The following is a 12,887-nucleotide window of genomic DNA, read 5'->3' as shown; positions in this document are numbered from 1 at the left end:
TGGGCTCTTGACCCTTGACTCCTGTGTTAGATCTCTCTGTAGCAATGCATGTGCTGTTGTAAAGCGGAGAGATCAGTGCTGTGCAGTGAGCAACTGTTAGTTGTTTTCATATGATGAGGTAATCATCAGGTGCTTACCTGTTTGCATCCAATATACTGTGTGTATATATATATATATATATATATATGCACATACAACATTTTTCATTTTTTTAATTTATGTTCTGCTTTTGAATAAACAACTCTGTGAAACCACAGTACGCAATGAATTTACTGCTGTAGTAGTTATAGAGAAATAATTTTAAATCTAATGCATTTAAATATTTAAACTCCAGTCCTACTCAGACACACACAGACATCAAGAACCAGCGTATGAATCTCAACAATGGTGACAATCAACAAAATGCTTCATGCTGCAATGCATGCTGGGTAACACCACAGTATGAATAATTATTGTCACCACTGTTGAGGATCGTATGATAAGTGTTCATGTCTAAAAGCCTGAGCAATATAATTCTTAATTTTTCCAATATTTAATATTACGATGGCATTTGTTTAATAGTAAATTCCTGCAGTTCTGTAACGGCTGAGCGTCAGTAAATAAACCAAAGAGACACCTTCATGATGTTCATTCAAGTGACATAAAAGCCAAAAGTGTAAGCTCATCTGCTTCCTCAAGCTTTTAATTCAGCAATGTGCAAATGTTTGTTGTGAAGCAATATTTCAATTGCTTAAAAGCAATCCATTCTCAGTTACTAAAAGGGTCAAGAGCCCAACTAAAGCAAACACTGATCTCCATGATGGTGGCATCATTTTAACCAATAAAACATCAACATCTGATCCTCTGTAATTCTCAATAACAGCAGGTGTTCATCACTAATGCACAATCAACATTTAATTAGTCTCTCAATTATCTCTTAATTACCTCAACTCGTTGAGGTCTTGGGATTTGACTCGAAACTTGCTTGTGACTTGAAAGGAATGAGTTGGTTCCTCCTCTGGTGAAATCAGCTGCTGAGTTCATGGGTGGAATAAACACATGGCAGGACTTTTACTTTCTGACCCTGGATTTGACACCTCTGGTCATAAATTAATCTATTACTTTTCCTACATAATTTTTTAACAGAAAAAGTGGTAAAATACCTATTTAGGAGTCTTAGACCTTTCCAACGATATATAGTTTGTCATGATTAGATTAGGATTTAATTGTAAAATAGTGAAGTAAAGGTAGGCGTCCCACAGGGTGGACGGTGACAGTTAAGAGGTTAAATTACAAACAAATGTATGTAAAATTACAAAAATAATCTGTAATTAATAAAATAACAAAACCGTTAGATGATAAAATGGTCAAATTACTGGCAGCAACAGCTGCCAAACAAAAACCTTAAAATTAAAGTAAAATATCCTTATTTAAATAATCTGACAAACACTGTTATTTTACAGGTATTTCCTGAATTTTTATGATCAAACACCTTCACTGAAAAACAAAAGACAAAAAACGGTCAAATGACTGGCAGCACAGGGTGCCAAACTAAAACCTTTAAATTAAAGTAAAATCTCCTTATTTAAGCAAGCTGACAACACTGTTAATTTACAGGAATTTCATAAATTATTACAATCAAACACCTTCACTGTAAAATTAACTAATTAACTAATTAATTAATTGAACGTCACATGACTGGCAGCAACAGAACATTAAACACTAACAGATCTCTCTAGATCTCAGCATCTTCACTTATTACAAACCAGTCTGACTTTATTTATTTCATACAAAACTTCTTATTGAGAATTAACAGAGGTTTAGATGTCAATGTTTTATTGAAAATAATAAAGTTTGAAATTACCATTGTGGAGATAAGCGTTTGCTTTAGTTGGGCTTCTGACCCTTCACTTTATAATATCATCATTTCGCTGGCTGCTGTGACTTTGCTAACAAGATATTACTCTGGTCATGTAAACCTGGTTCCTCATTGATGATGAGTTAATCATCATGTAGTAGCCTGATCACATCATGAGTATTGTCTCAGAGTATGTTAGCCTTTAATGTTTTTTATTTGTATTTTTTATACAGCGTTTTTGTGATGTTATGATAGTCAGAGATTCATTTTTTTATCATTATATAGAAATTGTTTTGGTTGACAGAAACATCAAGAATCAGCACATGAATCTCAACAATGGTGACAATCAACAAAAAGCTGGTTTTGTGATGATCAGAGATGATCTGAATATTTTGTAGATTGTTACCATTGTTGAGGTTCATATGCAGATTCTTGATGTCTGTGACTCTCTACGTGCTCTCATCTAAGCAATTTCTTCAAAATACTTTGCAACTCTTAAAATATCAAAGCAGGGCCACTTTTCAAGCAATAAAATTGTAACACTACAGCAAAATGAAATTAATAAATTTAACATGTTCAAACATTTCTGATGAGGCTAGTGAGTTAGGCTACTATACGATGACAAAACCATCATCAGTACGTAAACCACTTCATCTGATCAGAATTTTTCTTGCAGATTTTGCTGTAACAAATGTGCTTTAGAAACACACAGTTACAGCAGCCACAGAAAAAAATATTGTTTAAAATTTGAAGGGTCAGAAGCCCAACTAAAGCAAACACTTATCTCCACAACGGTGACTCCAAACTTGATTAATTTCAATAAAACATCAACATCGAAACCTCTGTTAATTCTCAATAAGAAGTTTTGTATGAAATAAATAAAGTCAGACTGGTTTGTAATAAGTGAAGATGCTGAGATCTAGAGAGATCTGTTAGTGTTTAATGTTCTTTTGGGATTTAAAGGGTTTCTGTCGTCTGTGTTTTGTAGGGTCAACATTGTGCTGAAGAGTAGAGTCTGTGCTTCAGTCCAGGAGAAGACCAAGAAACAAGATGTTATGCTGAATGTATCTTTATTTAAAAGCAGTAACTGTGGAGTTGTTGATGTAGCGGTAGTTATGAGTTTTTGCACTTATGTTGTTGTTAGATGATGGTTAACTGCAAAAAAAAGTTTCACAGAGAATGTTTCACAATTATAATCCAGACAATACCTGTAAAGTAAAAAAAAAAAACCTAAGAAAAAAATAGGATGTTGTACCTTAATTTTACAGTTTTTGTTTGGCAGCTGCTTCTGCCATTCATTGACTGTTTTTTTAATAACGTTCTTTAACCGTTATTTCCATTAATGGTAAACGTTTGGCACCCTGTGCTGCCAAGCATTTCACTGTTTTTTTACATTTAATTTTTTTACAGTGTAGAACAATAGGTCTGTGAACAAACATGTCTTAAGAATGTTAATGTCTTAAGACATTCTTAACAGAGCTAAGAATCAATGAATCACCACGGAAACAGACGCTACAAAAAAAGCATGCTTTCTACTTCTTTTGTTCAATGGCCATTTACATACTTAGTGTCTTTTCATTTAATCCTTAATCACCGAAAACAGAATTATAAGGTTTGTTTGATGTTAATTATATATTATTAAGAAATATCACAAATGTATTTTTATCATAGACATTCATTATAGAAGCATTCCATAGCAAAAAAAAGAAAAAAGTTTGAATGCAGATGATGAGTGAGATGACAATAAAATAAAAATATGTTGGAATAAAATAAACAATATCTTCTTATAATAGTGCAATATGCATGTATGTATGTATGTATGTGTATATATATATACACACACATACAGGCACGTGCACACATAGCATCAAAAGGGGCTTGAGCACCTGCCCTTTTTCTAATTCAAGAGAAAGTGCCCTTTTTTTCTGGGGAGATTTTTATTTATTTTTCTAATAAATGAATATATGCATAGGTTGGGTCAGGAAGTGTTGAGACTCGAGTGTCGAGTTCCAATGCCTTTCTCCTCTCCGCTTCTCTACGCAGCACAGCAGTGTAGCACACATTGATCAGCTCATACACATCACAGACAGGCAAAGAGCCGCAGAAGTGCAGGCCTCCGTCCCTTTCCAGTTGTGTTTGTATTGGAGTGTAGGTGAGTGGTGATGAACAAAGACTAAGCTACCTGTGCCTCGAATTTACAGCCAATATTCCAAAAGACAAAAGGCAAATACAGTTAATTTGTCTCACTAACATCCATGACTCAAGAGCTAATAAATCATTCAACTAGACAGAGAAGGACCCCCAGTGTCTGTGATATGATACAATCATGGGATGAATTTAAATTGACATCAAGTGACTTTTTCAAAAGCGTTTCCCGACTTATGCATCATTAATAACATAATTGGTACAGAAGTTTAAAAACATCAGTTTGTTTTATTCATACAAATACAGCTAAATATTACAGGATGTAGGCTTTTTTATTGCATCAAAGATAATGTAGAAAATGTTGTAGTGATCTTTAATGAGCTATAGTATTCAACACGACACTGTTTTATATTAAACCTTTGGAGTCAGGCTCATTTATTAGTACGCTGAGCACAGAGTAAAAATTTTCTTTTACTTGGGGATAAAAGGGAAAAAATAGTTTAAAAGAGAACAAAAAAATATCAAAGATTTTAGTGCAAATGTCGTTCATACTGCAGCAGATATAGTATTTACATAACTCTAGTTCAAATATTTAATAGTTACATTTTACAGTAAACAGTGATGTAAACAGAGCCGTCTGTAGTCGGTCCTGGTCTTATTTTCCTACATTCATGTAGAGGATCATGGAAACAACCATTGCTGCAATCTGTAAAGAAAGAAATGATGTGCAGTAATAAGAATTTGAATGAGTTGGTTAATTGCCTTTTTTTTTTTTTTCTCACTAAAATGTATTTGTATTTTAATTGGTTTAACCAGATTGACCGTCTTTGTGGTAAATTTTGTTTATACATATGTGTATGCAAACCTCAATATCTCATCTTGGTCTGTGGATCAAAAATTGGTGAACTTTTATGAAATATGAGGTGGACCTTTCCTAAAATAATTCAGACCATCGCTTCTATTGTATCGCATACTACAATGTTGATCATCATGATGTTTGTCTTTTGTCATTCTGTGCATAAGACATATTAATCTGCACAGAGGATCTTGCATGTGTTGAATTCCTCAAGTGGAAAGTACCTCTAAAGCAGCGATTCCCAAAGCCACACCAGCGAGCAGAACTGCATTATCCTCGATCAGATTCACTAACGCCTGGAAGCAGCCCACGACAGACTACAACAACAGCAAAAACACACACTGATTAAATACACACATCAATACAATATCTGCATTTGCTTAGACAATTATGCACATGCATTTATTATTTGCAACCCAATGGGCTAAACCAATGTGTCAAAATAATGCAAATAGTAGCTTGCTGTCTTGCTGTATGACAAATTAGTGGTGTGCAGTGAGGCTATGAAATTGTCATACATTCGTTTATGTCAATAATTTCATGCATTTCAGCTTTGGTAGTAAGTTTCAGCACAAATCGTTCTGTAACATACGTCTGATCTTGCTGCATTTTCATTACAGAGTCTTGAACTGTCTGTGCAACACATGATGGGATATAATGATGCTGTAGATTCAAATGGAGAGTCCGTGAAGTCAGTGTAATTATTATATCCGCAGCATTTCAGCTAGGAAAAAAAAAAAAAAACATGCATAGGTTGGGGTTTACAAACAAGGGTCGGAATTATTAGGGATTCTAATATCAGAAAACAGCTATGTACCTCAGACATAGTGCCATTCCAGACTGAAGTGTAACTCTCATCATCGCCATATTTGCGCACAATGCTTTCAACAACTTTCTGTCCAACTTCATCCAGAGCTTTCTGAACCTGGAATGAGGATGAAATTCACTTTCAGCCTCTGATTTTACAGAATCACATGCTACATACTTGTAAAGACAGATTCATTGGAATCATAAACAAATCATATAATAAGGATGTGGATGTTATATGTATTTTTATACAGACAGAATAAACCATTGTGCTTCTTAATGTGCTGTTTCCTGTATTGTGAATATGAACTCATGGACAATGTATTTATTCAAATTAATTTAATGCACACATATTTTCAGGATCAAAGTATTATTTTAAATCCCTTCCATATAATAGCATTACTTTGTAATTTATTATTGTTATTATTATTATTATTATTATTATTATTATTAGTTTGCTGCATAGGTTTTTTGAGTTGCTAAGAAAGTGTTTTGCATTTGTGTTATTTCTATGAGCTTCCACGGTTATGAAATGCTTTGAAATATGAACATTTCTATTAGTTTGTCTAGATATGCTTGAAATATGCTAGATTTTTATTTATTTATTTATTTTTTTGTGAGAGTAATCTTCCCAAAAATCCTTATCCAATAATAATAATAATAATAATAATCCCGAAAATCAATCCAATTGGAAATCCATTGGCCAAAAGGTGTGTGAAACCTGTTAGATTTTTCGACATTGTAAACAAAATAACAATAACGTTTTACAAGAAAATGCTATTTCAGACTTCTACCTCAAAACTTCACATTTAATTCAATGAGTTACTTGCTGTTTCTTTATAATTATTTTTGACATTTGCTAGAAAGTTTTGAGTGGAAATTGTAAATCCTTCACCAATTTTTCAGAGTATACTGTATGTGCTTTTGTTCTGGTGCGGTGCATCAGCTCTCACCAAAGGCTCAAAGACGAAGAGCACTATCGCCGCTGCCACCTCCACGAGGAAGATGATGAGCACGATGCTGAAGAACTAGGAGGAAAGTTGAGAATTTGACCTTTTTGTCTGCATCTGTGGTTAAACTTTGGGAGTGAAATGTTCACAGCAGCTTAAGCTGAACACATTTGACAGAAATGGGTTCACTCACCGAAAGCAGCATGCATTTGCTTTCCTTTATGGCTCCGCAGCATCCCAGGAAGCCCATAAGCGTCAGAAACGATCCCACGCCGATCAGCACGTAGCCAATGTTTGCCAGCTGGGCCAGTTCGGGCGGCGCATCTTCAATATCCTCTAAAATGCCCAGAAGAGAGACTCTGTCCACCGCCACCCAAATGCCTACCCCCAATACGGCAGCACCTGCCAGCTGCAATGAGGAAGAGGAGGACAGAGGAAAACACTGTGTCATTTTACAGTTTAATGATGCAATAAACTGTTTTGCATTTGGAAACATGACTGAAGTGGGTGAAGGAGCTTTTATGATATTCCCTTGATAAGGGTTATTGTAACTCAGTTTAAAAGAGAACTTTACGGTAAAAGTAGTTAAGAGATAAAAGTCATAGATTTGTGCTATGAAATCTATTCTGAAAAAAAAAAAAAAATAGATTTTGGATTAAGAAATCCCGAAAAGGCCAAAACTCAACAACAATCATACTCACAAAGATGACGCCATTGAAGACGAACATCATAACTTTGAGGAAACCCTTGCAGCACATTTTGGCAGATTTCCCTTATTCCTAAAAAAAAAAGTAAAGAAAAGAAAAAAGGCAGATTAATTAATTATTTATTTCTTCATACATACATAACATAGAGGTACAAATGTCTTAACAAAAAAAAAAAAAAAAACAGGGGCATGAAGGTGAACCTCAAGAGCCTGTCATGACAAACTAAGTTTGTAAAGAAAATAACGGTATGTATTATTATTATTACAGAACTATTGAATTTACGTACAGCAATAACTGTAATAGATAATTGTATTATCTTTTATATTATTTCACCATTCAAGTATGGGGTTAGTAATGTTGTTGTTGTTTTTTAATCAATTTATTCAGCAAGGATGCATTAAATGAATCAAAGGTGACAGTAAACCCAACTAACTTTGACTAACATTCTGGCAGATTTATTTTAAACTTCTTCCAGTAACATTAATAGAACATCCAAGTATACTGTTCAAATTCATATGTTCTATAATAATGTTCTAAAAAATGTTCTAAAATGTTTTTTTCTAAAATGTTGACGTCTGTGTAACCTTTTTGTTGTTGTTGTTGTTTAATGTTACTACTTGTTTCAGAAAGTTCAGAGAACATTCAAAAATAAAATTCCCATAATGTTTGGAATTATTAATTATAAATTGAATGTTCCCTTAATGTTTGTATACTGCCAAAAAATAAAAATAAATAAATAAATAAAAATAAATAAATAAATAAAAATAAATAAATAAATAAAAGTAGACATTCTGAACATTCAGAAGAGATTCAGAAATCATGTTCTCAGAAAATCACTGGGAACATTTGCAAAATGGTCTTAGAACATATTTTTGTTAGCTGGGAAGGCATAATGTTAGAAAATAGTTTTCTTTAAAAATGAATTGTGATCATTATAAGTGTAGCTGTGTCATCATCTGCTTCTCTGAAATTACGTCAGAACTGTAAAGAAGTGCACCATTAAAAAAAAATCATAAAAAATGAGGTCAAGCACCACAATACAGGGATAATAGAAACCTGTGTCTGAAGAATTGCTGATGATCACTAGTTAAAGATTAATGGACAGCCGCTCTACTTCCTGCTAAAAGCCACTGGAATGAGTAAATACAACTTTGATATATTTGACTAACAAAGGCGATTCTGAAGTCATCAGGACGGTTTGGTTCCTCTAAATGTGGTGAAGCTCACTGGAGGATGACATTTGTTAAAATTATTTTGTTGGTGTTCTCTATAAATGGGTTTCTGGCTCATCGTGTATGTGTATGTGTATGTGTATGTGTATGTGTGTGTGTGTGTGTGTGTGTGTGTGTTAGAGAGAAGCAGTCAGAGCTATTGAGGTTTTACATTAACACAACTATTAATCTATCTTGCTTTCTGTTAGTTTGGTTGTATAAACATGAATGTATTCCTCGTCTTACAAATCTACAATTATAGAACCTAAACAGTTCGGTAGTTTTAACCCAGAAACCCTTATCATTGTTTGCTCGATGTAAGTCATATAACATCTCTGTTATGTTCTGTGTGTGAAACAGATGAAAGCAGTCTTACCTGTCTGCAGGTGAATGATGCTCTCAGGTGTGTGGGACGAATCTGAAGTCCCAAACTTCGTCAGACTGAAGTATCTGCTGGGGGCGGGGCTTAAACACAAACACGCCTCATGTTTTGTTTTTGTTTTTTCCCAGAAAGACTTCCTCATGGATGAAGCTTTTATGGCATGAGTGGTTTAGATTGAAGTCAGCTGATGATACAGTCAAGGAAATGTCACTTTTATACAATTCTGTTGAAACGGACCTTTGTACCATCTGAAGAGCAGGAAAACTCCTGTAGGCCACCAAACAAAAAACTCCAATGCCATCGACAGATGTTCAATGTTTTATCAAAATACATGTATCTATCTATCTATCTATCTATCTATCTATCTATCTGTATGTCTGTCTGTCTGTCTATCTGTCTGTCAGTCTGTCCATTTGCCTAAAATAAGATATTTCTCATTTTTCGCCACAAACCAAGGGACTCACTCGGAAAGAGGAAGTTAAATCATGTTGGTTTTCAGTACCATGATGTGTTTTAGACTGTGTTTGTGTGTGTGTGTGCCCTGATCTCATTATTTGTCATTCAGGCTTTAAGGAGCACGGTAAGACAGACTTTTGATATCTCTATGTTCTTTTGTCCCAAAGTCTCTGTTTTTGTTAATTTTTCAGTTGTTTTATCAGTTGCTCAGTACGATGCTGTCCAATCATTTAGTAAACATCAGTGTCAACAGAATTGTGAGCTGAGCTAGGTTTTATGTGGGTAACATCTTCAAACATGAAGAAATGTGAATGATAAAAAAGCATCTTACGAAAAAAGCATCATATGAAAAAAAAAAAAAAAAACCATCAGAAAAAAAGTATAAATAATCATTGTTCACTTCTTGATTCAAAGCATATGTTTACGTCATTATTTGGTTAGATTATTAAAGTTGTAAACATACAAAAGTTCAAATTTCTATTTGTATCCTCTATGATTCAAGATCCAGGACAAAGTAAAACAACAAAACCTATGCAAAAAAAAGGAATAATTTAAAATGGTTATTTTTACTAAAAAATAAAAGTGCGTCTATTTAAAGAAACAGGTATATGTTTTATTGTCTGAAGTTTAATGGGTACAGTTGATCACCCAACTTGTCCTGGGTTGATCCTTCTTTAAGAACACAGGGGTTTTCCAGCCATGATGGTAATAATGTCATAAATTATGTCATTTTAAATATCTAATGTATATTTGTTGTAGTTGTTGTATTGCTGAAGTTTGTCAGAATGGCTGCTACTATTTTGATCTTCCTGCTCATGATTCACGGTGAGTCACTGCAACTGTTCACTCTGTAGACACGGCGTAGATTCATTTTGCACTCACTGATAAAAATAAATAAATGTATAAGATATAGATTAGTATTTCATATGAAGTTGAGGATAAAATACATATACAATTATATATTTTGATTATATATCAAAGCCTTAAATTAATATAAGTTGTGCTCAGTATGAATTCTGTGTTTCAGGGGTTTCTGGTGCTGGTTGGGGTGTGAGTTACAGTCCTTCACACATCTGTGCACTAAAGCACTCATCAGTGATAATGAACTGCACTTATACATACCCTACTGGATATAAGATCAAGAAAGTGTTCTGGACCAAAACACTTAAAGATAAAAATAAAGATTCAAGTGAAGAGAAACATGAAGAGCATCCAGATCTGTCTGAGAATCCTGAATACAGTCAGAGGCTTCAGTATCTGGGAGATAAACAGCATAACTGCACCATCAGACTGAGTCATGTGACAAAGAAAGATGAACACAAGTACTATTTCATATTCACAACTAGACGTAATTGCAAATGGACTGGTCATCCAGGAGTGACTCTTGCTGTCACAGGTGACTTTGATGAGGTTTCACTCTTCTTCTGTGCATTATGTTGAATAATAACCAGTGTATGACAGCAGCACTAGATATAATGTGTGTGTTGTGTTCAGATCTTCAGGTGGAGTCTCCTGAGAGAGTGACAGAGGGAGATTCAGTCCGTCTGACATGTAAAAGCAGCTGCGCTCTGACTGACGGAGCAACATTCATCTGGTACAGAAACTCACAGCCATTAACTGAGAGAAGAGACAGAAACAATCAACTCCTGCTGCAGTCAGTCAGAAGAGAGGATGCAGGCAGATATAACTGTGCTCTACATGGACACACTTACATCTCTCCTGCTGTTTATCTCAGTGTCACATGTGAGTACATATTCATTAGTACTTAAATAAATAAATAAATAAAAATAACTAGATATTGTGTTTAAAAAAAAGATCATTTAAATTGTGCCCTCTTTAGATCCACCAAAGAGTGTCTCAGTGTCCATCAGTCCATCTGGTGAAATAGTGGAGGGAGATTCAGTGACTCTGAGCTGCAGCAGTGATTCAAACCCACCTGCTCTGAACTTCAGCTGGTTTAAAGGAAGAACATTTGTAGGATCTGGAAAAAACTACAGCATCTCAAAGATCAGCTCTGATCACAGTGGAGAATACAAGTGCAAGTCCAGAAATGAACATGGAGAGAAATACTCTGATGCTGTGACTTTAAACATCATGTGTGAGTTAATGATGGTTCAGTAACTGTGATATTTAATCCTCTGTCACCTCAAATGTATCATTATTGATAATGACATCTATGCTTTTTTTTTTTTCTTTCTGTTTTAGACCCTCCAAAAACCATCTCAGTGTCTGTATCTGGATCTGCTGAAATAGTGGAGGGAGATTCAGTGACTCTGATCTGCAGCAGTGATTCAAACCCACCTGCAGAAATCAGCTGGTTTAAGGAGAATCAAAGCTCAGCTGTTGGATCTGGACAGAGTTTCAGTGCTCTACAGAGTGGACACTTCTACTGTGAGGCTCACAATCAACATGGATCTCAGAGATCAGATGCTGTTACTGTCATTGTTAAAGGTAGAACAGCTCATTTACTTATATGAATCTTTCTGAACTGAGTTAAACTGATCAATTTCTCTTAATCTTTCATCTTGTCTCAGTACTATACTGGAAGATATCTCATACAGCCGTTGTAGTAACATTTTGTGGAATTGTAGCTGCTGTCATAATTGCATTACTAACCTGGTAAGCGTCAGAGTATTCTTTTTTTCTGTTAGTTATGTGGTTTAATATTGTGTGATAATATAAGTGTTTTTTTTTTCCTTTTCTTATCGAGCATCTGTGTAAAAAGGAACAAACTGCAGTCTGAGGTCAGTCAGTTTCACAACAATATGGGCTCAAATACATGCTTTGCCCAATAGGGGGCGCTGCAAATGAATGAGAAAAATATAGCGAAAAAACATAAAATAAAGGAAACATTTTACTAAAATGGATCTTTATTCAAAACACAATATTTTTTATTTATTTATTTTTAATTTTTTCCCCCTATAGTTGACCCACCTTGCAAACAAAATGCATTTGAGCTGTTTTAAACATTATCGCATGTGCGTTGATATTATATATGCTAGAAAGCAGTGTTGTATCCGAGTCCAATGTCCGAGTCCCACTTAAACTCAACTGATTAAAAACTAGGACTCTACACTGGACTCGGATACAACACCGCTAGAAAGCATTATAATAAAGCCATGAGTAAGAAAGAGTTAACTCAGATCACTCTAAGATGGACTTGACTAAAAGAGGTTTTCGCCGATTCAGTCTGATTTATAAAAGAATCATTCAGCTTGGTTTACTGAGGCCATTTCTCAAACGGAAGGCTGCATCCTCCGGAGGTCGCATTTGTAGGCTGCATACGTCATAAAGAAGATCTTATTTTAGAATATTAACAGTTATAAATTTGACCATTATTCTTAGTTAAGCATAAATTGCTGTAATATGCTTATGACTCTGGAATGTAATGCTCAGTTAACTGAAATAAACCAGGCTTGATGACGTATGCAGCCCACAAATGCATCCTCCGGAGGATGCAGCCTTCCGTTTGAGAAACGGCCTGAACCAGATCACTTGAGTCACTGAAAAGATATGACTCAGATGAATTATTCATT

General features: G+C 34.7%; 1 protein-coding gene and 1 pseudogene across 2 annotated transcripts; one reads left to right on the top strand and one right to left on the bottom strand.

The window, feature by feature from the left end:
* Positions 1-4,289: 4,289 nt before the first annotated feature.
* Positions 4,290-9,430, bottom strand: tspan34a (tetraspanin 34a). Of its 2 annotated transcripts, XM_058783820.1 has the most exons (8): positions 8,890-9,430; positions 7,297-7,374; positions 6,789-7,004; positions 6,599-6,673; positions 5,656-5,763; positions 5,431-5,562; positions 5,063-5,155; positions 4,290-4,688 (listed from the first exon to the last, which is right to left on the bottom strand). In XM_058783820.1, exons 2-8 carry the CDS (start codon positions 7,351-7,353, stop codon positions 4,638-4,640), a joined length of 732 nt encoding a protein of 243 aa, XP_058639803.1. In that variant the 5' UTR covers positions 7,354-7,374; positions 8,890-9,430; the 3' UTR covers positions 4,290-4,637. The 2 variants fall into 2 exon arrangements, with proteins under 2 accessions (XP_058639803.1, XP_058639793.1); XM_058783810.1 differs by lacking the exons at positions 7,297-7,374; positions 8,890-9,430 and having other exon boundaries at positions 6,789-7,124.
* A 551-nt stretch (positions 9,431-9,981) lies between these two features.
* The window catches only part of LOC131536835 (B-cell receptor CD22-like), a 34,433-nt pseudogene continuing 31,527 nt past the window's right edge, over positions 9,982-12,887 (top strand).

This window comes from Onychostoma macrolepis, chromosome 01, assembly GCF_012432095.1.
Source record: "Onychostoma macrolepis isolate SWU-2019 chromosome 01, ASM1243209v1, whole genome shotgun sequence".
Classification (NCBI taxonomy): domain Eukaryota; kingdom Metazoa; phylum Chordata; class Actinopteri; order Cypriniformes; family Cyprinidae; genus Onychostoma; species Onychostoma macrolepis.
The sequence above is the reverse complement of the archived record's forward strand: the minus strand, read 5'-3'. Positions and strand labels throughout refer to the sequence as shown.

Coding starts and splice junctions, on each gene's coding strand:
- tspan34a (XM_058783810.1), bottom strand. CDS start 7,091: ATGTTTCCAAATGCAAAACAGTTTATTGCATCATTAAACTGTAAAATG. Junction 5,764..6,598: donor TCTTCGTCTTTGAGCCTTTG/GTGAGAGCTGAT, acceptor TCCTCATTCCAG/GTTCAGAAAGCTCTGGATGA. Junction 5,156..5,430: donor AAAATGCAGCAAGATCAGAC/GTATGTTACAGA, acceptor CTGTTGTTGTAG/TCTGTCGTGGGCTGCTTCCA.